This window comes from Oncorhynchus clarkii, chromosome 2 (genome assembly GCF_045791955.1).
Source record: "Oncorhynchus clarkii lewisi isolate Uvic-CL-2024 chromosome 2, UVic_Ocla_1.0, whole genome shotgun sequence".
In the NCBI taxonomy this organism is placed as follows: Eukaryota; Metazoa; Chordata; class Actinopteri; order Salmoniformes; family Salmonidae; genus Oncorhynchus; species Oncorhynchus clarkii.
The window spans coordinates 58,259,180-58,284,811 of NC_092148.1; the positions used below are offsets into that span (position 1 = coordinate 58,259,180).

At 42.1% G+C, this 25,632-nt stretch overlaps 1 protein-coding gene across 1 annotated transcript in view; it reads right to left on the bottom strand.

Annotated features, from left to right (window-relative positions):
- The window catches only part of LOC139381714 (neurotrophic tyrosine kinase, receptor, type 3a), a 253,132-nt gene extending 228,598 nt beyond the window's left edge, over positions 1-24,534 (bottom strand). Inside the window, exon 1 of the mRNA XM_071125444.1 lies at positions 24,104-24,534. Coding sequence (XP_070981545.1) covers positions 24,104-24,342 — 239 coding nt within the window. The 5' untranslated portion in view covers positions 24,343-24,534. The remainder of the gene's footprint in view (positions 1-24,103) is intronic.
- Between the last annotated feature and the right edge of the window lie 1,098 nt (positions 24,535-25,632).

The following is a 25,632-nucleotide window of genomic DNA, read 5'->3' on the forward strand; positions in this document are numbered from 1 at the left end:
TCTCCTCCCTATAGGCTGTCTCGTCGTTGTCGGTAATCAAGCCTACCACGATTGTGTCATCGACAAACTTAAATTATGGTGTTGGAGTCGTGCCTGTCCATGCAGTCATGAGTGAACAGGGAGTACAGGAGGGGACTGAGCATACATCCCTGAGGGGTCCCTGTGTTGAGGATCAGCATGGCGGATGTGTTGTTGCCTACCCTTTCCACCTGGGGGCGGCCCGTCAGGAAGTCCAGGATCCAGTTGAAGAGGGAGGTGTTTAGTCCCAGGGTCCTTAGCTTAGTGATTAGCTTTGAGGGCACTATGGTGTGGAATGCTGAGATGTAGTCAATGAATAGAATTCTCACCTAGGTGTTTCTTTTGTCCAGGTGGGAAAGGGCGTGTGGAGTGCAATAGAGATTGCATCATCTGTGGATCTTTTGGGGCGGTATACAAATTGTGTGTCTAGGGTTTCTGGGATAATGGTGTTGATGTGAGCCATGACCACTTCATGGCTACTGACGTGAGTGCTACGGGTCAGTGGTCAATTAGGCAGGTTACCTTAGTGTTCTTGAGCACAGGGACTATGGTGGTCTGCTTGAAACATGTTGGTATTACAGACTCAGACAGGGAGAGGTTGAAAATGTCAGTGAAGACACTTGCCAGTTGGTCAGTGCATGCTCAGAGTACATGTCCTGGTAATCCGTCTGGCCCTGCGGCCTTGTGAATGTTGACCTGTTTAAAGGTCTTACTCACATCGGCTACGGAGAGCGTGATCACAGTCGTCCGGAACAGCTGATGCTGTCATGCGTGCTTCAGTGCTACTTGCTTCGAAGCGAGCATAGAAGTTATTTAACTCGTCTGGTAGGCTTGAGTCACTGGGCAGCTCTCGGCTGTGCTTCCCTTTGTAGTCTGTAATAGTTTGCAAGCCCTGCCACATCCGACAAGCGTCGGATCCGGTGTAGTATGATTCAATCTTAGTCCTGTATTGACGCTTTGCCTGTTTGATGGTTCATTGGACGGCGTAGCGGGATTTCTTTTAAGCTTTCGGTTTAGAGTCCCGCTCCATGAAAGTGGCAGTTCTATCCTTTAACTCAGTGCAGATGTCACTGGGGGAATGACGTCATCGATGTACTTATTGATAAAGCCAGTGACTGATGTGATGTACTCCTCAATGCCATCGGAAGAATCCCAGAACATATTCCAGTCTGTGCTAGCAAAGCAGTCCTGTAGCTTAGCATCTGCTTCATCTGATCACTTTCTTATTGACCAAGTCACTGGTGCTCCCTGCTTTCGTTTTTGTTTGTAAGCAGGAATCAGGAGGATAGAATTATGCTCAGATTTGCCAAATGGAGGGCGATGGAGTGCTTTTTACGCGTCTTTGTGTGTGGAGTAAAGGTGGTCTAGAGTTTTTTTGATGTTTTTTTTGATGGTAGAAATGAGGTAAAACTGATTTGAGATTTCCTGCATTAAAGTCCCCGGCCACCAGGAGCACGGACTCTGGCTGAAAGTTTTCCTGTTTACTTATGGCCGTATACAGCTCATTGAGTGTGGTCTTTAGTGCCAGCATCGGTTTGTGGTGGTATATATATAGACAGCTACAAAAATTACAGATGAAAACTCTCTTGGTAAATAGTGTGGTCTACAGCTTATCACGAGATACCCTACGTCGGTCTAGCAAAAACTTGAGACTTCCTTAGATGTCATGTTCCAGCTGTTGTTTACAAATATACATAGCCCGCCACCCCTTGTCTTACCGGAGGCTGCTGTTCTATATTGCCGAAAAAGCTTAAATCTCACCAGCTGTATGTTATTCCTGTTGTCGTTCTACCATGACTCTGTGAAACACAAGATATTACAGTTTTTAATGTCCCGTTGGTAGGATATACGTGATAGAGGTTATTTATTTTATTATCGATTGATTTTACGCTAATAGGACCGATGGTAAAGATAGATTACCCTCTCAGCGACGGATCCTAACAAGGCACCCGGATCTTCGTCGACGATACCTCCGTCTCTTTCTCATGCAAATTATGGGGATGAGGGCCTTGTTGGGCATCTGAAGTAAATCCTTCCCGTCTGAGTCGTTGAAGAAAAAGTATTCCTCCAGTATGGGGTGAGTAATCGCTGTCCTGATATCTAGAAGCTCTTTTCGGTCTTAAGACAGAAACATTAGGTACAAAATAACTTACTGGATCGTAAAACGGCAGACATCTCCTTTGGCGCCATTGCAATGTCCCAAGTCATTTAATCTCAGCAGATACAGAAGGGTTCCTGGAGCTGGTGTCCTTCTGGCCAGTAAAAGCCATGTTGCAGCAAAACTTATTTCATATTAATGCTAAACCCAATTGTCATTTGGGTCTGTAAAAGTACAGCACGTGTAAATGCAGCACTCGTTAGCATATGATTGTTTGATTCTCATTAGGATCACAAGGCCTCCTAAAGCAGTTCAACTAATTGTAATAATGTCATAGGCCTACATATGCCGAGAAGTAACTCATTCAGCTTTCTCCTCACACCACAGAGGGGTGTAGTCACACAGCCTAAGCTCCTGTATCCTTAATGTGACTGTGATGTGATACTGTGGAATCACAAGTGTTCAAACATGGACGCTTTGTTTCCAATAAGTTTATAACAACATCAATTGGAGTATGTCTAATGATTTATGACTGTATAAAGGAATCTGAGCTGCATACATGCCTTTCTACATTCATCCAGGCCACAGACTAGATGGCAAAATAATGTGAAAATAGCCACTACAGAGACTTAAACTATTCAATGAAAACATTTTAAAAAATCACAAATCTTAGTGAATTGGTTTTGTTTAACAAAACTGATGAGGCAGAAAAAAACATCCACAGGCCACAGTAATCTGAACACACTATATCAGGTGGCAGCTCACACACACACATGCACGCACACACACACACACACACACACACACACACACACACACACACACACACACACACACACACACACACACACACACACACACACACACACACACACACACACGCACACACACACGCACGCACACACACACACACACACACACACACACACACACATTCCCACAGTCTGATCCGACTGGACTGCTGCCCCTGGTAACTAGCCACTGATTTTCATATCATCCAAATACAGAAGAAACATTGGCAGAGGAAGGAAGCTTAATGCAAATATCTTTGTTTTCCAACCTCTAAATTGAGCCTGGTGGGATAAACTGCACTGATGCAATGAGTACCCAATCATCAATTGAGATTAGTGGGGTTCTTGGGGATGGCTAGAGCTATGACACATTATATACAGTCATTTTCATCCAGTGACTTCCACTCAGTGCTAAAAGCCCTCAGAAAATGGAGTGAAATGACAGTGATTAATGTGTTGCTAACGTCCTCAGCTGAGCATCTCTACAGAGAACTGGGGTAGACTAACCAATAACGTGTGTGTGGGGAAATGATGAGCCGGAAATCATGGAAATGATGAGCCGCCAGTTGGCCCTCAGAACGTTCTGAGGCAGGCAGTGACCCAAACTCAAAATGGAAACAGGAGGCCACTTTAGTCCACCTTTTACCAATCAGCTCAAACACGTCAGCCAATCTGCTGCTGTTGCCCCTCCCCTCTCCTCATCCCTCACTGCCAATCCCTAACAAGTGATCCATGCCTTCGATAACATCTTAAAAAGAGCAGGGTGACATACAGGAAAGTGGCTATACACTACCATAACAGATGATAAATACCACATCCACTTGAGAGGGGAAAGCATGAGAGCGGATGAGTCATGAAAGCACATTTGACATCCGTGAGAGGCAGGAGAACTCACCCACCGCCACTGAGGCACCATGTGACACCTGCACACATGGAGAGGGCATGTTGAAATACAGTATGTCTGGCTGACTGGCTGGCTGTGACTGACTGGCTGGCTGGCCTGGAGTATGTGATTGATAATCACCCTGGGCTGAGGCTGGCTCATAAGTCACTGCAGTGATTGAAGGTGCCGCCCCAAAGTGAGGGTGCTTTTAAATGATTGATTGCATTCTGGACTAACAAGAGGATCTAGTCAGCACTGTAGAGGCTTAGGCATGATTGACGGCTCCCATCGCTGCAGACCCCCCCCCCCTCCCTTCCCCCCTACACACCAATGTGACCCCCACTCCATTAGCTAACACTGTGAATATGCCAGCAGCATTTACTCTTGACAGTGCAGTTACTGTAGTCAGCCTCTGTGAAGGTGAGCATAGAGCAGGGATCATCAACTAGATTCAGCCGAGGGAAGATTTTACTCTTGAGCGGATGTTTTGGGGGGGACCGGAACATAATTACTAATAATTTGTAGACTGCAAATGAACCGCCAAAAAAGCCCAAACAGATATAATATTTGACTAAAACTGAATCATTTCAAGCCTTGCTTACAATAAAAATCAATTGGAACTGATTTCCTGGTGTTTGTACAGTCTTTTCTATCCCTGGCAAAGAGAATCAAGAGATGTCTCATTTTTAGTACTAATGCATCAACATGCACACACACACACACACACACGAACGGTATCTGCAGTTGGTAACATATACAATATAAATGATAGAGATGTAGAATGCTCAAGAACCGCCTTCGATGAACCTATAGGCTGTGCTTTGATTCACATCTAAATGTAAGTACCACAGACATAGTCAGTGGAATATCACAGTATATTTTATGAGTGGTGTTATGAGGGCTTTGTTGTTAAGAAACTCTTCTATCCAGCTCTTTGTTCTTCAACGTGTTTTTAAGCAGGCATCGTCTTTGTTCCCCTGCCCCGCAGTCGTCTGTTGCCTCTAAAGGGGCGCGTTGAAGGAGGGGGTATTTCCCCCCTCAAAGGGATTAAGCTACTTTGAAAAGGTTATCTTGAGGCTTGAAAGGAAGGGAGCAGTCTGAGGAAAATAAGAGGTATGTGTCTGAGTTATGATGAAAGAATTTTGGGAGGATAAAACAACAGGGGGGGATTACTATGATCAGGGGAGGAAGAGCCGATATGTGACTAATAATGGACAGACTGGCAATGGATAAGACCAGGGAACTCTCTCCGCCCTCTCCTGGGCAAGCATCATTGGATAAGACCAGGGAACTCTCTCCGCCCTCTCCTGGGCAAGCATCATTGGATAAGACCAGGGAACTCTCTCCGCCCTCTCCTGGGCAAGCATCATTGGATAAGACCAGGGAACTCTCTCCGCCCTCTCCTGGGCAAGCATCATTGGATAAGACCAGGGAACTCTCTTTGCCCTCTCCTGGGCAAGCATCATTGGATAAGACCAGGGAACTCTCTCCGCCCTCTCCTGGGCAAGCATCATTGGATAAGACCAGGGAACTCTCTCCGCCCTCTCCTGGGCAAACATCATTGGGCGATTCCACGCCAGCGGGAGCAGATTATCCTGGCAATCGCAGACTGGTATCACAGATTATCCTGGCAAATCTCGCATGGAAACTTTCTAAATGCTTTAAATGCTTTTTTACATTTGTATCACAAACCATTTGTGAGAAAATCATGATGAAAGTGGCCATTTTATGCACTTTTTAGACCTATTCAGACCCTGTGATCTGTGAAACATACATGATACAGACAACATCTTGTTGTCATTATACTCCTTATAGGGTTTTTTAACATATGGAGTATGATTTTGAAATACAAAATGTTCACATTCATTTATTCAACATTAAAGACAGTAATATAATATCTCAAAACCACCCTTTTTGATGTTGTTCATTTTAAGACGTATTGTTTGGAACAATATGTTCCACAAGTACCATTTCCAGTGGGCTCTCTGCTAATTCTGAAGTTATGATACATTTTATGGGCACTACCAACACAGTGAATGGGAAAATGCATTTAAAGGGAACTCTCACTGCTGGTGATTTGCTGAATGTGCAATCTTAAAGGAGGGCTGTGATTGGTTAATGATCGATAATGTCAATTTATATGTATAAAATGGGTCATATCATTAAAAGTACCAGAGCCTACCAGAGCCCAGAGCCCACTCTGGAAATATGATGTGTTTGAAGAGTATATCGTTACAAATAATATGTCTAAAAATAAGCTAATTGCCAGAACAATCTGATACCCCAAATTCCGGTCCCGCTTGCATGGAATCGCCCCATGGCATTGTGTGGAAAAATCCCCTTCAGAACACAACAGGAAATATGGTAGTGTTTCACAAAGCCCAAAACCTCTTGAGCAGTTTTCATAGTACCGCTGTTTTATGCAGTGCATTCAACACACCAGCATACACCAGCAGTATTTCATACAAACAAAACTCAAGACACGACAGCTCTGTATATTTAGCGGCGGATAAGTCATTTGGTGTTCTGAAGCACTGACCCCTCCGCCTCACTCAGAGCACAGGGGCTGAGGATGACACACATTAGAACAAAACACCATCTACCCTACTCCCCACCTCCCCTCCACTCATATAAGACAAGCATGGCATGTCTGTCAATACAGCGGACAGAAATAACCCTGGCCTCATGAATAGATGAATAATTCAAAAGGGGTCTGCCCTCTCTGTACAAAGGCACCCCTAGGAGGGGATAGGCAGCCGCCTGGGAGGGGTTGCGAGGGGCGGGAGGGAGAGGTGAGCTGGGATCTGGGATCACTATCCTCTCGTCAGACTATCTCTGTGCAGACATGTTTCCATTTCCTCAGTGCCTATTCTCAACATAGTGGAACCTCAGACGTTCAGGTTAGTCAAGATCTATGAAAAAGAAACAGCCCACACACAACAGCCCACACACAACATTACAATCATAACTCATAGAGATTTATAATTGCAGCAATACTTTTTCCTAGATGTGTGGGGTAGCACCATATCATTTCTAGAAACGAAACAAATGATAAGTAGATGCCCTGAAACAGGACCGGTTTATTACTAATCTTCCATTTCAACATAAAACATGGCGGTGTGTGTACAGCTGTAAGATCTTCATTTGATCACTCTTTTGTTGCATCGCAGGAAATGAAGATGAGCTTCGTGATTTACATACATTCACTGAAAACCCACACGGACAGTATTTGACTTTTCTTGTAGCCTAACTTAGGCCAGCTAATAGCCTAACCACCATTCAAGCAACATTATGGTTTAAACATTCAAATCCTCTTTCTTATTTTGCTGTGACAATATAGGTGAAATTAAAATCCTACATACATTATGTATGTGGCAGCCCACAAATCTTTGGGGGCGCAAAGTACATGAAGATGGGTGGGGGGTGGTCTGGAGGGGGGCTAGGACCCCTGTCTGTAAATTGGAGAACAGCTTTTTCCTGCAATCTGGAGCCATAATCATTATGCTTAATTCTATGTAAAAATATATATATATAAAAAATTTGAGCTGTCTGTATAGTCATGACTGGTGGTACTTTAAAGGCAGTAAATTTGCTTCTCTGCATCTCCGCTAAAATCTGGGTAAATTATTTAAAGGAATGTGAGTCTTATTCATTACATTTTGTAATTGCTTGCTTTTTCTAAAGTCTACCAACCTTGCCAGCAGGCATGACAGTTAAGATAGACAAGCTAGCTACTCTAACTTGATTGATAGACTGAAATGGCATCTTGGTAGCTAGTTATGAGGTTGGGAGCCTATCTGGGCTAGCTAAAGTCAGCTTCATAAAATTGTTAGGTGGCTAGTGGTATTACAGAGAAACAGCAGATCGTAGGGCATGATGCCACTGTGCTGGACGATCCTTTTACTTTGAAGAATTTAATTAGGTAGAGGGTTAGATATATCTGCAGGGATAGTATAGCACTGAGCAGGGAGAACCTCTCTTAAGGGTATTGGTACAGTGTGTGCACTGCAGAAAGGGAAGGGGGGGTTGCTTTGTGAATTTGTGTGCTGACTGAGAATGAGGGCAGGAGCCGTGCTGAATCCTCCATCCTATCTCTCAGTAGACCTACTATCAGTATACCTTCCTCTGGAGTGTGTAAAAGAGCTTTTTCCACCAGGCAGGAGCAGTCATGAGCCTGGCTTGAATTCAATCTCTACAGTACCACGGCCCTGCAATGATTGCCGCTGCCGCTTCTGCTTCCGCTGCCCACACATTTCTCATTGCAAAATGTATTGACAGATGGTACTGTTAGGTCTGGTATTCAGCATCCACTGGGAAGTGGTAATGAACACTGATCACACAATGTCCAAAACCCTCAGTGGGTTAGACGCAGAAAGAAAATCATGGCAGGGTTTGAATAGACATTCTTTGTAGGTGTCACCTATTTTATCACCAGTTTCCGCATCTGCATACTAGAATTTGACATGGTTATCATACTAAAAACAATGTTACAAAAATTGTATATAGGCACTAACACACGCAAACACAAACAGGCCGGCATACACCACACACGTACACCAGTGACGGTCGATGCCATTTAAGATTAGGGAGTATTATATATTTTTTTATGAGCATGGCCATATTTATATTACATGATATTGGATGTCGGTCATTCATATTCCATTCACCCAGCTCAATGTAACATTGATAGGTAGGTCCCTCCCCGTTTCGTTCTGTTTGCTTACGTTTAAGAAATGTTTTGCAACAGAATCGGAATTATGAATACACCCTTGAACACCTGCACACACAATTCACTTTCATAGCAGCCACATGCAGCATATGCTACCTGTCCTCCTCACCTTTTCCCTTCGCTTGTGGACTTCAGTGCACAACTGCCAACCGCTAGCCGCTACACAGCCGACATCGTTGTCACCATATTAATGGTATAGTCAACAAATTAGAACTAACGCATTATTAACCCCCCACAATCCAATCCATGTGTACAATCACGCAGTACAGTGTACAGCAAGCAGTTTAGCAGTTACACTGGCAGACTCCAGTAAAATAATAATAATATAAATAAATTACAAATGAATTTGAAGAATTGCAGTGTTGCATAGCCTTAGCCAGCTAACTAACATCAATAGCATTCCTCCCTGTTTGAGTCAGGTTGCTAAATTAGCTGCATTAGCTAACTACGTGAAAGGCAAACTCTCTCTCCCTCTCTCTGCTGCTGCTTCTCCTTAATCTTTGAAGAAATACGTTTGTTAAAAAAAATTCAAATAATCTTTCTCTCTCTTTTAGTCAACTACTGAACAAATGTTATGTACTGCAGTGCTAGAAAGCTGTAGCGTGTCAAAATTACTTTGCAAGTCTATGAAAGGGGGTGAGAACCATGAGCCTCCTAGGTTTTGTATTGAAGTCAATGCGCCCAGATGAGGACGGAAAATAGCTGTCCTCCGGCTAAACCATGGTGCTACCCTAGAGGGTGCTGTTGAGGCTACTGTAGCCCTTCATTGCAAATAAGTGTATTTTAATGAGTTATTAGTTGACATGTTCAGATATTTAGTATTGTTTTACCTAAAAGGATGTTTTATGAAAATCATTAGGATGATCCTCCCCTTCCTCCACTGACACACACACACATTTCAGTAAAATATATAAGAAATCACTTCAGCATAATCTGATACTAGAGTGTTTTCAACAAAAGTTGTACTACCATCTGGATTAGCCCCTTATCCAAATATGAACACCTTTCCAGGTGATTTTTAAAGCTGAGATCCGCATTAGGGGAAACAACGCTAGAGGAGAAGAGGAGCTCCAGCGTAGTGGTAAAAGAAATCATAGTACATACTCTGCTGTTCTGTCACAAGTTCAACGATGTCTGACGGAAATAAAACAGTGTTCGTTATTTGAAGTAACGTCTTTGTTGTTGTAATATCGCAAAAGGGACTTGGCACTTTCACCGCTACAGATGCCAACGTCAAATTATTAGTGCCTTTTTTTTTTGCAATTTGGTGAAGCCGTAAGGGGTCTGGGGCACTGGGATTACATCATAACCTCAATTTTCTCATGTATTGCTTTTTCGGTCAGTCACACATCCAGACTCTGCTCAGCCAAATAGATTTTAATGCACTTTGAACTGATCACACATTTGATAAAATATTAGTCTACAGATGGTGCCTCTACTTGGTGAAACCTGTTACAGGGGAATGGAGGAAAGCTATACAAAACTTAATAGGAAATCCTTTCATTTGCATACATTAACAGTCATATAGAATAATGAGAACCTAGTGTAATGTTGCTTGTGCTGTGGCTGTTATTGCATTATAATGACTCACAGTCTGAAATATAATCCCTACTCTTAAATGCAATATATTGTATTTTTTAGGTTTGAAACACTTAAAAAGTCATTTAAATTGCAATCCAATTAGGCCTACCAGTCTCAAACATCCCATTGGGTGACACAGTTATAATTATTTGGGAAACGGTAACCGTACAGCGCTCTCAGAGTTTCCAAAGCAATTACGAATGAATTAAAACAAGATATCCCGACGAATTTGTGATGAGTGAACTTGAACTAAATATTCATTGTTGATGTGCTGCACCCATATCAATTTTAAAACCTTAATTAAGGTAAATTACTGTTAAATCATTCTAAATCATCACTTAATGACTTGACATACCAGTACAATTGGAAGAAGTAAAAAATACCTTGGGTAAACCACTCTACAAACAGACAACAGAGTTATGAATATTGTAAAGACAAAACTCAGACTCACAAAGGAGAGCAACTGCACAAAGACCTTATAAACTTTTCAAAGCAGGGAAACAGAAGTACAGAAGTACAGAACGGCTTGCTGATTGTCGCCAGTGACACCAGCTGTGGTCACACATACAGCACATTAAGGTCCTTTTGAAAGAGAGGTAAAGTAGCTACATTAAATTAGACCAATCTAAAGAAAACAGGGTAACACTTTACTTGACACCTAGCGTCATAACATGTTATGACACGGTCATAAGCATGTCATAATGTGCTATAACGGCTTACTTAACTTGTCATAACCTGTTATACTATGGTCATAACACTGTCATGGCACATACAGTATATTTACACTTGTGACAAGTTTTTGAGTTATTTTATGGCTGTTTATGACACCTACATATGACACCTATAAAACAGTGTCAAAACCCACAAAACCTGCCACACAAGGCAAAACATTCCATTACAACATAACCTAAGTGACAACAGTATGTTTATGTTATATTTTTTATTGACCATGTTAAATGATCATTGTAATTGCGCACACATTGATGTCAGACATTAATCTACCCCAATGCTCTGCTGTGGATGACTGGGAAGAATGCAGGAACAGATTTCAGGAGCAGGACAAGACACCCTCTTTTTGACTGATAACTGATATAAGGGCATGTACGTGATAGGCCTATCTGGCATATATGATGGTCATAATGCTTCTTGACAATGTCATAAAGTGTATTTTCTTAGTGTAGGTGTAGGTGTTATAACCAGCTACTAAAAAAATGCAAAACATGTCACAACAGGTATAAATATATGGGGAGGTTATTTATGTCAGATGTTATTTAAGTGATAATGCCCGATAAGCGGGTGTTTGGAGGATATATTGACACGGGTGTTGTTAGTGTGCCAATATATCCTCCAGGCATTATCATATTAACATGATCACTTTTATACAACGGGTTAACGGGTTAACATATTCAAATAATGATTGGCATATTTTCATTAAAAACGTTGGTTTCATTCATTTATTCATACTATTTCATCCTTCCACGAGTCCCGACAAAAATCTAGGGTTGCTACCCAAGCCGGCTGGTCATTTGTTCTATCAGTTCGGTTGCTAGAGACGCGACCCGGTTGTTAAGTCTTTTTGTTCGATATCTATGGACGCGACCCAGTCCTTTGTTCTAAAAGTTCTATTGCCATACTGGCTGGCAATGTTCTTATCCCTTGCTTGCTAGCTGGCCAACTACAGCTAACTTATAGTCACGTCAAATGTACAAAAAATAATAGAACAGTTGCTGCATTTGCATTTGTTTAATCTGTTTTCTAGTGACATTTATTTGGATACATCCATAACAATAAGCTAATGAGGTGCTATTTCACCTGGCATAGAAAACGTGCTCACTCATCAGGACACTGTTGTCATTAAAACCCATGTCATGTCGGTTGTTAGAGACGGTATCTATAGAAAATGGGTTCTCTCGTCAGGACATTGCTGTTCAGAGGAGCTAGCCAACAACACAGCTAATACAATCACTTCATACACTGAAGCTTTAAAGACCGCAAACTAACTGCACTTCGTTTCGTTTGGCCTTTTTTCATTTGACATTTCTTTGTATATATCCATAGAAATGATGCCATCTGATTCATGATTTCGACTGGCTGAGAAACGCTGCCTGTCTGTCCCGACTCCCGACCCCGACACGTTCATTACTATAAGATAGCTGGAGATCGAATTTGAATATTGAAACAATGTTGCAAATGTCAGAGACAGACAACAAGGTTTATACAAATCTCCGCTGTTGAAAACTAAATGTTAAAAAAATGTCTAAAAGAAATGTGAGATAATGTCTAGATGCTTTTTAACGTTTATAAAGTGCCTGGCTGGGCATATTAGACAGTGGATTGCGCAGTCAGAGTACATAAGCATTTTAAACGTCATAGATTTAGCTGGTGGCAACTTGTGGAATAGACACCGGCTGAAATGCGTTTTTAACCAATCAGCATTCAGGATTAGACCCACCCGTTGTACAAGACATATTATAAACTGGGTGGTTCGAGCCCTGAGTGCCGATTGGCGGACAGCCATGGTATATAAGACCATATAACACGGGTATGACAAAACATGTATTTTTACTGCTCTAATTACTACATTGGTAACCAGTTTATAATAACAATAAGGCACCTCGGGGGTTTGTGGTATATGGACAATATACCACGGATAAGGGCTGTGTCCAGGCACTTGCGATGCGTTGTGCGTAAGAACAGCTCTTAGTTGTGGTATATTGGCCATATACCACACCCCCTCGTGCCTTATTGCTTAATTATAGCATGATTATAACGTGTCATGTCAATGGGTGTCACGTACAGTGTTACCGAAAACACAAGTTCTCATTTAGATGTTAGCAAACAACACAGGAAATGCTGTGGCCTGGCTAACAGTACCAGACAGGTCATTTTGTAGGCGGAGAGTGGCCTAAAAGAGCTGAACAACCACCACAGTACATTAGTCTAAGACTGCTACTTCAACAGCAAATGCACTGAACAGGAAATACTTAGTGAGACTAATTGACAGGAATAAACAGTGAAGCAAATCAGAGAAAACGTAAATAGTAACTAAACCGATGTACTGAGGACAACTCTCTGAATCATATCTCAAAGTATATTAGATGTGTATTCTCATCACTGAAATACCACAATTATTATGTTAATAAGAACAAATAAGATACCTACTTGGTAAAGAAGTGTTTGCTATTATTCACTAGATTTCTGTTTGATGTGTGCCTCACTCTCCTTCCTGTTTAGATGAGAGGGTTGGAGAGAGTGGTCAAGGGGCGGGGAAGGGGCTGGTGAAGGAGCTCTTTATTCATGCAGAGGACATGAAGCTTCTCCAGACTCATTAAAACCCATGTCACGTTGTCTGGGAACACTCTCCACTCACTCCACCCACACCCTCTGTGTGGCCTTTACTTTCCGGGCCCCAGTCTCGCCTGAGAGAGAGAAGCGTCGCTCTGCTCGCCAGCGCCAGCCAATGCACGGTTGTTTACACCATATAGAAGGTGAAGCAACAAGGAAGGCTGTCGTGATTGTTTTTGCTGTACACAGATCTGCTCTAGCTGTACACAGATCTGTTCTAGCTGTACACAGATCTGTTCTAGCTGTACACAGATCTGTTCTTGCTGTACACATATCTGTTCTAGCTGTACACAGATCTGTTCTAGCTGTACACAGATCTGTTCTAGCTGTACACAGATCTGTTCTAGCTGTACACAGATCTGTTCTTGCTGTACACATATCTGTTCTAGCTGTACACATATCTGTTCTAGCTGTACACAGATCTGTTCTAGCTGTACACAGATATGTTCTAGCTGTACACAGATCTGTTCTAGCTGTACACAGATCTGTTCTAGCTGTACACATATCTGTTCTAGCTGTACACATATCTGTTCTAGCTGTACACAGATCTGTTCTAGCTGTACACAGATCTGTTCTAGCTGTACACAGATCTGTTCTAGCTGTACACAGATCTGTTCTTGCTGTACACAGATCTGTTCTAGCTGTACACAGATCTGTTCTAGCTGTACACATATCTAGTAGGCTGCCCTGCTGATTTGTCAAGTCACTGGTTAAGTTTTAATACGGCCAGGGGAACTTTGGAGTTGGATCAATAGAAACTAACTCACCAGAATGACTTCCTGGTCTCATTCTGTCATGGTGAGATAGCTGTTTACGTGCTCCTAATATCAGCAGGGCAATGAGACATCTCATCCTTGGACCTTAGCCATTCTCTTGACCACCAGCCCAAAATGGTTTCAATAAAATAAATGGAGGTCAAGACACCGGTCTGACAGCTAGACAACTTTTCATTAACAAGAACAACAGCTTAGCAGCCTCCTTTAGAACTGAGGATGGGGATAAACACTGAAATATATGTTCTATAACAATAGTGGGGGAAAACAGTGAAAACACCTTTATTATATTCATATCATATCATATTCATATCATTTTGTTTATGGCTATCAAACCGCAGGGAAAACTGTTATACTACTACAAGTATATTTCTTTTCCCAAACATTTAAATAAAATGTCAGGGACTCTCGATTAGACTTCAACCTACAGTAATATGCCCTAACGTGTGTCCCAAAGTAGCAGTTATATCTCAATCTATACCAGCAGCCCACAAATGTATAGCTAAAGCAACTCCAGCATTCCTATGAGAGAGACAAGGCCTCCTTGGAAGCCCCCCCCCCCCCCCCTCCACCAGAATGTGAAGTACAAAGTGAAAGTGAGGAACAAGTAGAAGGTGTGAGCTGAGCAGGTGCCTCCTGCCTCCTGAGATATTCCACTGGCTCTTGCTGCATATCAATGAGCATTACAGAGCCTCGGGGCTGTCTGCACAGATATCCACCCAGCACAGCACAGCACAGGCACCGCCACCTTACTGCTTCAGGTTCAAACAGACGCCGTAAGACAGCAGCCGCCATTGATCTTCGCAAACTCTAAAGGTTCCATCACAAAGTGCTTTAATACATTTGGGAGGTCACTTCATAAGGATACTTTTTACATGCATAAAACATACACCATTGGAACTGCCCTAACTGCTGCAGTGTCCTGGAAAGTGTCCTTTTTCCTACCTCTGCATAGTGTTGAAATATACAGGTCAGTGAGGAGGTCATTTCAGTGATGTGTTCAGACATCTTTAGAACCATAGGTCTGGGGATAGCATGCAGAATGAAGGCTGTGCCACCGTAAATCTGCCAGCTGCCAACTAAACCAAGAAATGAACTGCTCAGGATCATCCACTGTGCTCTACAGTCTATCAGGCGCTTCATTGGCCCTGCAATGAATAAAATATAAGCAAGAACCAGGAGAGAGAGAAGGGGGGGGCAGGGAGAGGGGGAGAGAGAGAGAGAGAGAGAGGGAGGAGAGGGAGAAGGGGGGGGCAGGGAGAGGGGGAGAGAGAGAGAGAGAGAGAGGGAGAAGTGGGGCCAGGGAGAGGGGGAGAGAGAGAGAGAGAGAGAGAGGGAGGAGAGGGAGAAGGGGGGGGCATGGAGAGGGGGAGAGAGAGAGAGAGAGAGAGAGAGAGAGAGGGAGGAGAGAGAGAAGGGGGGGGCATGGAGAGGGGGAGAGAGAGAGAGAGAGAGAGGGAGGAGAGGGAGAGGGGGGGGGGTATTGGGAGGGATTAAAACTGAAACTGAAAACTCTGGGAAAAAATAAATTACCTTATTCATACAAATGATTGAAACATTGTAACAATACCACAACACTTTTTCTGAGAATTAGATCACAAGTGTTCAGTATCATTGTTATTGCATTAGATTCCCATATAATCATTTTCTATTAGGAACCAGAGAGACCAAAGTGCATCCAGACTTCTAATTTGTTTCCCCCCCAGACAAGTCACATGAACAACATATTACTAAAGCTGTCACATGATGAAATACTGGAAATATATAGTGTATGTCTCCGTAAAAACAATCAGTGAGTGACAGCAGAAGATATACAGTGTTTTAGGGGGAGAGAAAGGGTGGATTGATCAATATTTCAAAGCGGTCTGGAGACATTGTTTGAAAGGCAGGCTGAGGCTCCTCACAGAGAGCAGCCACTGTTTGTAGATGGCTCAATAGCAGAGAGGAGTGCCAGTATTGTTACCCACTCATCTATAGTGAAACAAGAATTGGATAAGGCCAGATTTAACCAACCAACCAAAGATTGTAAATCTTTAGTTTAACGAACAACGAACATGAAGGTACATTCCATCTTTGAGGATAAAAATACATAGATAATGTCCTACAGTGTCTTGTACAAAAATATCCACTATGACACTGATTTTCCCTAGTGTTACAGTAGGTAGTTTTTTTATTTTTTTTTTTATTTTACCTTTATTTAGCCAGGCAAGTCAGTTAAGAACAAATTCTTATTTTCAATGACGGCCTGGGAACAGTGGGTTAACTGCCTGTTCAGGGGCAGAACGACAGATTTGTACCTTGTCAGCTCGGGGGTTTGAACTCACAACCTTCCGGTTACTAGTCCAACGCTCTAACCACTAGGCTAGTTAATTTAATCTCCATCATTTTATTCATAGTCTTTACACCTCCAGCCACAGGAACTGGTAACGTAGGAGCCAGTAACATATACAAGAAAAGGTCTCAGTCGAAGACAAGGGGCTGGCAGAGCATTTTGTGATTTGCTCATCATCTCAGCAGGGGAGTTAGTTGTCTGGCACATACACACACACACACACACACAGTCTTTTAGTGCTATTTATATATACTGAACAAAAATATAAACGCAACATGCAAAGTGTTGGTCCCATGATTCATGAGCTGAAATAAAAGATCCCAGACATTTTCCATACACAAAAAGCGTATTTATCTCTATGTTGTTTACATCCCTGTTAGTGAGCATTTCTCATTTGCCAAGATAATCCATCTACCTGACAGGTGTGGCATATCAAGAAGCTGATTAAACAGCATGATCACTACGCAGGTGCACCTTGTGCTGGGGACAATAAAATGCCACTCTAAAATGTGTAGTTCTGTCACACAACACAATGTCACACATGTCTCAAGTTTTGGGGGAGCTTTCAATTGGTATGCTGACTGCAGGATTGTCCACCAGGACTGTTGCCAGAGAATTGAATGTTCATTTCTCTACCATAAGGCGTCTACAACGTCTTTTTAGAGAATTTGGCAGTATGTTCAACCGGTCTCACACTTAACCTCACCAGCCCAGGACATCTACATCCAGCTTCTTTACCTGCAGGATTGTCTGATACCAGCCACCCAGACAGCTGATGAAACTGAGGAGTATTTATGTCTGTAATAAAGCTCTTTTGTGGGGAAGAACTCATTCTGATTGGCTGGGCCTTGCTCCACAGTGCGTGGGCCAGTCTCCCAAGTGGGTGGGCATAAGCCCTCCCAGGCCCATCTATGGCTGCGCCCCTGCCCAGTCTTGTGAAATCCATAGATTAGGGCCTAATGAATTTAGTTCAATTGACTAATTTCCTTCTACAAACTGCAACTCAGTAAAATTGTTGACATTTTTGCATGTTGCGTTTACATTTTTGTTCAGTATAGATGCTGCTGATTCAAGGTCTACACTACATTATATAACAATGTGTTTAAGCCATCAGATGCAATGTCACAGACTGTATGTGCATTCATTCTTTACAATAGATAAGTTAAGAGTCCAGTCATTGCTCATGTTCTCCACACCAGGGATTGCACATACCAATGAGGTCAAAGAGGTAAACGAGACTGACATTGATCATCTTAATAAACAGGCAGGAATGTAAAAACAATGAAACAGGGACTCAATGCATGCATTCCGTGTATTGAGAGACGAATGGTTGCAAGAATTGACCCAGGGACTCAATACAGTGCATATGCATTCCGTGAATTGAGAGAATACTAGTTACAAAAGTTCAGTAAGCATGATGTACAGAAGCACCGTTGCACATGACCTGTCCATCTAGTACAGTGAACATCGTGTTCTGAACAATTTCAAATAAATGGATGTTCCCAACTGGGAAACACGTTGGAGGAGAAAGGATCTCAAAGATCAATACCATATAAAATAATGTACACCCTAACTATTTCTTCCCCCAAAACATCACACAAAAAAAATATTGTTTCCGGGGGAAATTGATTTGTTGGACCTTGACAGTGTCCGTTGTCACATAAACAAATACAGACATACAGTACATGGGTCTATAATATAAGACTATCCCTGCAATTGATCTGTGCCATTATCTATTTCATAAACAGGGTTGCCCTCTGCATAATGCACATTAGGGGTCACACACACACGGGTGGTAGCATAATGGCCCTAGTCAAATACATAATGCCTTTTCAGTAGGGGTGGACAACAAGACAAGAGGGAGTATGCTTTCTGTTATCAATTTCAAAAAGGGACAATGGTCGCTAATGTTATTGGAAATCATAATGAATCATATGAAAGGTCAGTCATGCATGCAGGTATATTTCCATCCCAGTAGTAATGGTGCCCAAAAAGCTGTTCAATCCCTCAAGGTCATCAGTGGGGTCGTTGGACTGACCGCTCACTATCCTAGTTGGAAAACACCAAATACAGCAACTGTTTCAACCCCAACATGAATGGACAAACTAAGTTGTCTTAAAATCATCACATTGTATTTACTGAAGGCTATGCTACAGTATATAACCAACCTGTAGTACTTGACTGTGATGTTTTCATGTCTACCCAATGTCACAAAAGGATTAGGAGCATGCCAGATTCATCATAGCATTATGTTCAGTGTTTTTTTTTTCATGTGGTTCTTAAACACAAAATTGATTGGACTACATATGCTATATCTTTCTCAGTCATCCAGGAAGTGGCTTTGTCACCTCAATGCACATTATGCTATTCACACCGTGTGCTGCTGCTATACCATGGAAAAGCTAAACGCCTCCAGATTCAAAACATTTGAAGTACGCTGTGATTTCTGACTTGATCTTGTCAACTGACAAAGTGACATTTGATGGAGTACTCGGTTGGGTTTCTGCATGACTGGCAAGGTTCCGCCTGTGAGTTAGCTCCAGCTAGGATCACTGTGAGGCCAATCCTTAGAGAACGGCTCAGGATCATAGATAGCCTAGCAGTAACTATAGATCTGAAAGCAAAGCTGAAGCTCAAGATGTTTGCATGCCATTTGATGACAGTTCATTTCCTAGATCCAGCTCTCAGATCTGGTGAAGCGGACCTCAGCAGAGAGACGCCAGATTGGTTTAAAGATCTGTCCACAGAGATACGACCAGTTGTACTTGTACAGTTGTACTTGAGAAGAAGTAACACACCTGGCGGTCACTTAACATGTAAGTTGATCAATTATGATAAATGATTAACAATAGATGATGAACCATCTCTAAACCACAAAGCATGATAAACCATATTTTCACCAGGTAAGGGGCGGGCATGGGTCCACTGGTACACTCTGCCTTAAAGGGACCTTACACAGATTACACTTCTACAACAGCAATCATAAAATATGCACTCCAAAATGGCAGTCACCTCCTCCTCTTTCTCACATATACTGTATGCCTCAATCATGTTAAATTCTGTTGAATAAAGATTTGTGAAAACACTCTGACAGTCCTTCCATCTGTCAGTCTGTACACAGATGTACTCCATGTACTGTACTCTGTACTCAACTGTGTTGTTAATTCGCTCTGGTTTAAAAGAGGTGCTCCATCTTCCTCTGAGGCAGAGCAGGGGGTGTGGGAGGAGTGAGGTCACTCACAGATGTAGCCTCCTTTTCATAGCTTCCCCACATTTTGTTGAACATGTGCAGGCTAACTCCCACTCTCTTAAGTGTAAGCTTTCTGAGAGACCGTGGAGAGATAGCAAATTGCTCAACATACACTACAGGACCAAAAGTATGTAGACACCTGCTCATTGAACATCTCATTCCAAAATCATGGGCATTAATATGGATATGGAGTTGGTCCCCCTTTACTTCAATAACAGCCTCCATTCTTCTGGAAAGCTTTTCCACTAGATGCTGGAACATTGCTGCGGGGACTTGCTTCCATTCAGCCACAAGAGCATTAGTGACGTTGGGCACTGATGTTGGGCGATTAGGCCAGGCACGCAGTCAGATGTTTCCCAAAGTTGTTTGATTCGGTTGAGGTCAGGGCTCTGTGCAGGCCAGTCAAGTTCTTCCACACCAATCTCAACATACCATTTCTGTATGGATCTTGCTTTGTGCATGCGGGCATTGTCATGATAAAACAGGAAAGGGCCTTCCCCAAACAGTTCCTACAAATTTGGAAGTACGAATTGTCTAGAATGTCATTGTATGCTGTAGCATTAAGATTTCCCTCCACCAAACCTTACAGTTGGCATTATGCATTGGGGCAGGTAACGCGTTCCTGGCATCCGCCAAACCCAGATTTATCCACCGGACTGCCAGATAGAGAAGTGCTGTTCATCACTCCAGAGAATACATTTCCACTGCTCCAGAGTCCAATGGCGGCTTTACACCACTCCAGCCGATGCTTGGCATTGCACATGGTGATCTTAGGCTTCTGTGCGGCTGCTCGGCTATGGAAACTCATTTCATGAAGCTTCGTTGCTTCCAGAGGCAGTTTGGAACTAGTGAGTGTTTCAAGTGAGGACAGACGATTTTTACGCAATATTTGCTCAGCACTCGCCGGTTCCGTTCTGTGAGCTTATGTGGCCTACCACTTCGTGGCTGAGCCGTTGTTGCTCCTAGACATTTCCACTTCACAATAACAGCACATACAGTTGACTGGGGCAGCTCCAGCAGGGCAGACATTTGATGAACTGACTTGTTGGAAAGATGGCATCCTATGACGGTGCCATGTTGAAAATCACTGAACTCTTCAGTAAGGCCAATGTTTGTCTATGGAGATTGCATGGCTGTATACTCGATTTTATACACTTGTCAGCAATGGGTGTGTCTGAAATAGCCAAATCCACTAATTTTAAGGGGTGTCCAAATAGTGTATATAATGCTCAAGTAATCTTTCAAGCCATCAGTATAGTAGGCTAGTGGTTTTTAAAATAAGCTGACCACAGCCTCTGAATTCCAGGATTTAAAAAAATGCACAGAAAACTGGCTTCTACAGAGATTGGCCTTACTAAGTACAGAGAAAATACCATTATCCTAATGGATACTCTTGATGAAAACAAATAGTCTCTTCTTAGGGTACTAAATAGACAAAGTATACACAGAGGAAATATATGAGGTGAGGTAAACTGACAGATAATCACACACACACGCACACACACAACCTTGAGCAGGAGTAATGAAAGGAAATAGGAAATATAACATTTTTGAGACTGCACAAAAAGCGCTATGTGTTGCCATTTGGATTGGCAGCAGATGTGCTTTCCCTATAATTACTGATAGCACTGTGATAGGAAGGACTTTGTCTTAAAAGAGCAGCACAAATTGAATGCCAACAGTATGTCAATGACAGCAAAAGGCCAAAAGCGTGTCTTTGCACCTCCTCTATAGGGAACAGGGTGACTGCAATTCATACGGATATATGGCTATATCATGCAAATCCACCTGTTGTATTGTGAACGTGAACATTGAAGACTGGTCAAAGAGTGAGGCTGCTCGAGTCTTAAAACAAATGTGCCTCTCAAAGAGAATAATTTCCTCCTCATTGTCTATGCAGCGAAACAACCCAGCCTAATCCATTTCAAACACACTTGGTTTTAGAGAAATGTCCATAAGGATTAGCTTTTTCAAACATGCTCCAGTAAGCCTAACGAAGAAGAAAGATTGGTCACACAGAGCACTCCAAGCAGAGTATGACATTACCATGCCCCTGGATGATACCCCTCATGCTGCATACTAGCCTGCCATTTTCAGGAGGAAATAATACTGCCAACAATGTAATCCATTAAAGCCTAGGCCTACTGCCTGTCAGAAGCAGAAACTCAGACATAATAACATGGCATCTATGATGTTTGGTGCAATATGACATTTAAAGCATTACATACATAAGCCTACATTTGGATTCAATTGAAGTTTAATAAAATCCTATATTTGAGGTATGCTGCATCATTGGACAATCACAATCACCCTTCCAAAGACATCTTTGTGAATATTATGTTACACAATTCCCGACATAATTGTTGAATTTTAGAAATTGAACTCTGGACATCTGTGCCATGAGACAAATGTAGCTATAATTGACACCGATAGCTTTCACATTTACAATTAGTTCATGGTATATTCAAGGAAATCCTTAGGGATACTCTTATATCGCATCGGTGTTAACAATATATCGTGTATGTGCAGGAACAACTTCTGCATTTCACTAGTGCAGATTTTCTTCACGCCTACACCGTCGGCTCCCAACCCAAGTTAGTGTGTGGGAGCTGTCCAGTGATAGGGGGTGCTGAATGACTCCTACACACATAACAGCAGAAGCCATAAGATGTGGCTCTTTGCGACAGCGCTCAACAGAAATCACGCCATGAAAAGAGAATAATGAATTCCAACATTCTGATAGAGCTGGTAGCCTACATAAAATAACGTTTGCAATCGTGTCGCTCTATCGAATGCCCAAGAGTTGTCATCTCTAAAATAACAACCAGCAGCCCCTCTAGTGGCCTTGTAGGGGATGTGGAATAAGAAAGCACACTAAAATGATGACACCTACAAAGTCAAGACAATCTGACTGGTGCTTGTGTGCTTGTTGTATAGTGTGCTTAGCGATTTATAACCAGGCGGCATTGTTAGAATTAGATCGTTGTAATTATGCATGTGTTTGACCCACAAATGGGGTCTACATCCTAAGCACTTAGCAAAACATTTCTTCTCAGGCTATGGAAATTGAGTGGATTCAGTGCAAAGCAAAGAGGTTGTCATGGCACCCTCGTCCTTGGCAAATCTCATCAAAGAATCATTAATGAATTGGGGTTTTGTTCAACCAAAATATTCTCTTCAGCTTGCGATGTAACGGCCCGGATCCAAAATCTTTCCATATATTAATATTGATTATATTGTTTCTTTCGTTTCTCAAACTACTATTCTTCTGTTTTCTTTTCCAATCATTTAGAGGTGAATACAAACGGGTGAAATACAAATTCACCATGCTGTGAGGAAGAGCCCCAAATGGCTTAAAATTGTAGCTGAAAGAGATATGAGCGGTGGGGGAGATGGTTCCTCTCCGGAACTAATGGTATTTTATTTATAAAACAAAAGCCTTATAAAGGGAAGGATGTCAACAGTGTCCGTGCTCTATTTTTACGGACACATTACTCATAGAGTCCAAAAATACTTTCCATCGGGAATAAATGAGGGGAAACCTTCTGTCAAGGACATTTTACTTTTCCCAACAGGTTTAAATAGCCTTTTTATGTTATCAACATGCGGGTACTTCATCAGAATAGCCACTGATATGAGTGAGTGACATGGTTAAAAAAAAATAGGAACATCAAACCTGGCTGATAACACAAACTTGACAGGGTGGCAACCAAATCTATATAACGACGATTATTTTGAGGTAGCGTAATTGCACGGACTAAAATGTTAAATTGTTTTATGATCAAGTAGCCTTATAATAAAACATGACACGGCTACACATTGAGAGCAGATCGAAATAAATATCTCTCTTTCTATCTCTTGGTTTAAACATTTCACTAAGTCCAGACCACCTTTTCAGACGTTTTCAAACATTATCAATTCTTTGAGTCACTGACATGAATGCAAAACAGTTAGAAAAGAGGCAAACGCGGGTCTCTTGAGCAATAGTCGGTATTTGGGGTATATGAGGGCCAATGCACCAACAGGTCTATTTGGACAATTACATTGATTTTTTTATATTTCATTTTACTTGTGGCTGGAGGACAATCTTTGACGCTAACGACGTCGTGTGAAAGAGATTTCTAGATACAAAATGTGTTAGACTCAGCTGAATCTCTGACCAGTTAGACACAGGTTTGCAGTCTTGATTATATCACCTAAGGAGGTGCGGCGAGAGTAAAACAAATAAAATACAGGGACAGTTGTGGTTCACATGGGCTCAACATATGATGCACGATGGCCCACAGTGGGCAGAAATACTTACATTGAGGTGATGTTCTTGAACAGATCTTCGATGCTGTTATTTCCATTGTTCCCAGTATCTTGCAGTGCAAGCAAAGGAAAGAATTTCCCATTGTCAGACTTATTGCAATAGATCTCAGTTGGAGAACAGCTGCAGGTTGGCGGGCAGTCCAGCATATTGCTCAAGTAGTCCTGAAAGATGCTCAAAAGAAACAATACCCTCCACCAGCAAATTCGTGGTGGAATAAAAAATAAATCCATGATTTAAAGTTTTGGGGGATAATATCCTTGAGCGTTTCTGAATCTCCTAACCGGAGCCCGTCTGACTGCAATTGTGTGGTGTGTGCGAGCGGGCGAGTGAATGTATGGAGGTTTGTCAAATTGACACAATTGCGGTAATGTCCATCTATTTTATAGACGATAACGAATAATAGTAAAAAAATACTCCGTCAAATTAGAAATGGTTCAAGAATCACTACTCCGGGCTTGTCCTCCTCTCTAGGTTGCATGGTATAGGTTGCCCTGGCTGTATTCAGGCTGCCGTTAGCTGTTAGTTCCAGGTTGTTTTAGCACCGCTCCAAGACAGATGGATAGCGCATTGGAAACAGTGACGGGAGAGAGAGCAAGGTCCATGCTCCAAGCATCAAGTCCCACCTACTGGGCAGAAAGGAAACTGACACACCTGCAACACAGGATGCAGCTCAATTCAGATCCTAACAGCCATTGCAGAGTGTGTGTATAACACAGTAACAACAGACTACTCATTTATGGTGTTTTATCATTAGACCTATGGTTCGATGTTCAGAATTTACCCATTGTTCGTCCAGGCAAGCATGTCTCCTTTTTAGAGGACTGTCTGGCAAAGTATGGAAACAAAACAAATACAAAAACATTTTAAAAGGCAGCCAGTATAATGCAGATAAAATTCAGTGAATTATTCACAAAAATATATACAAATATGATCAGATCAGTGCTGGTCTGCTCCTACTTGTATATATTTTTGTAAAAATATTTCACTTAAGCTTGTCAAAGGGTAGACCCCCCCCCCACATTTCACAAGAAAATACACTTTTACCCAGTGTCACTTTGCACTTAAATTGAAACAAAAATAAATCCAGGCTAAGCTTGACATTATTTACCATACAAATCCCACTGGGCACAAACTGGTTAAATCAACGTTGTTTCAACACAATTTGTCAACGTATTGTGACGTGGAAACCACGTGGCAACTATATTGGATTTTTAAAAAGTCATCAACGTTTTGAGAGGGAAATTACAACCACACGATTATGGCACCATGGTAACACATTTCAACATAGACAAACCTTGTATAAAATGTTGAATTTGTATGTTTGAAACAACTCAGATATTCAGCACTTCCAATGGATCTATCCACAGCTATCCCTTCAGCCTTCCAAGCCCAGTCCTGCTTAGCTTTGATGTTTGTCACTGCCTATTACCAATGTGCTATCATGATAATGATTATTGAGAAATCTCCACTTATTCACTGTTGCTATCAAAGTCATTCCAAAGGGTAGGTGTAACAGAGCA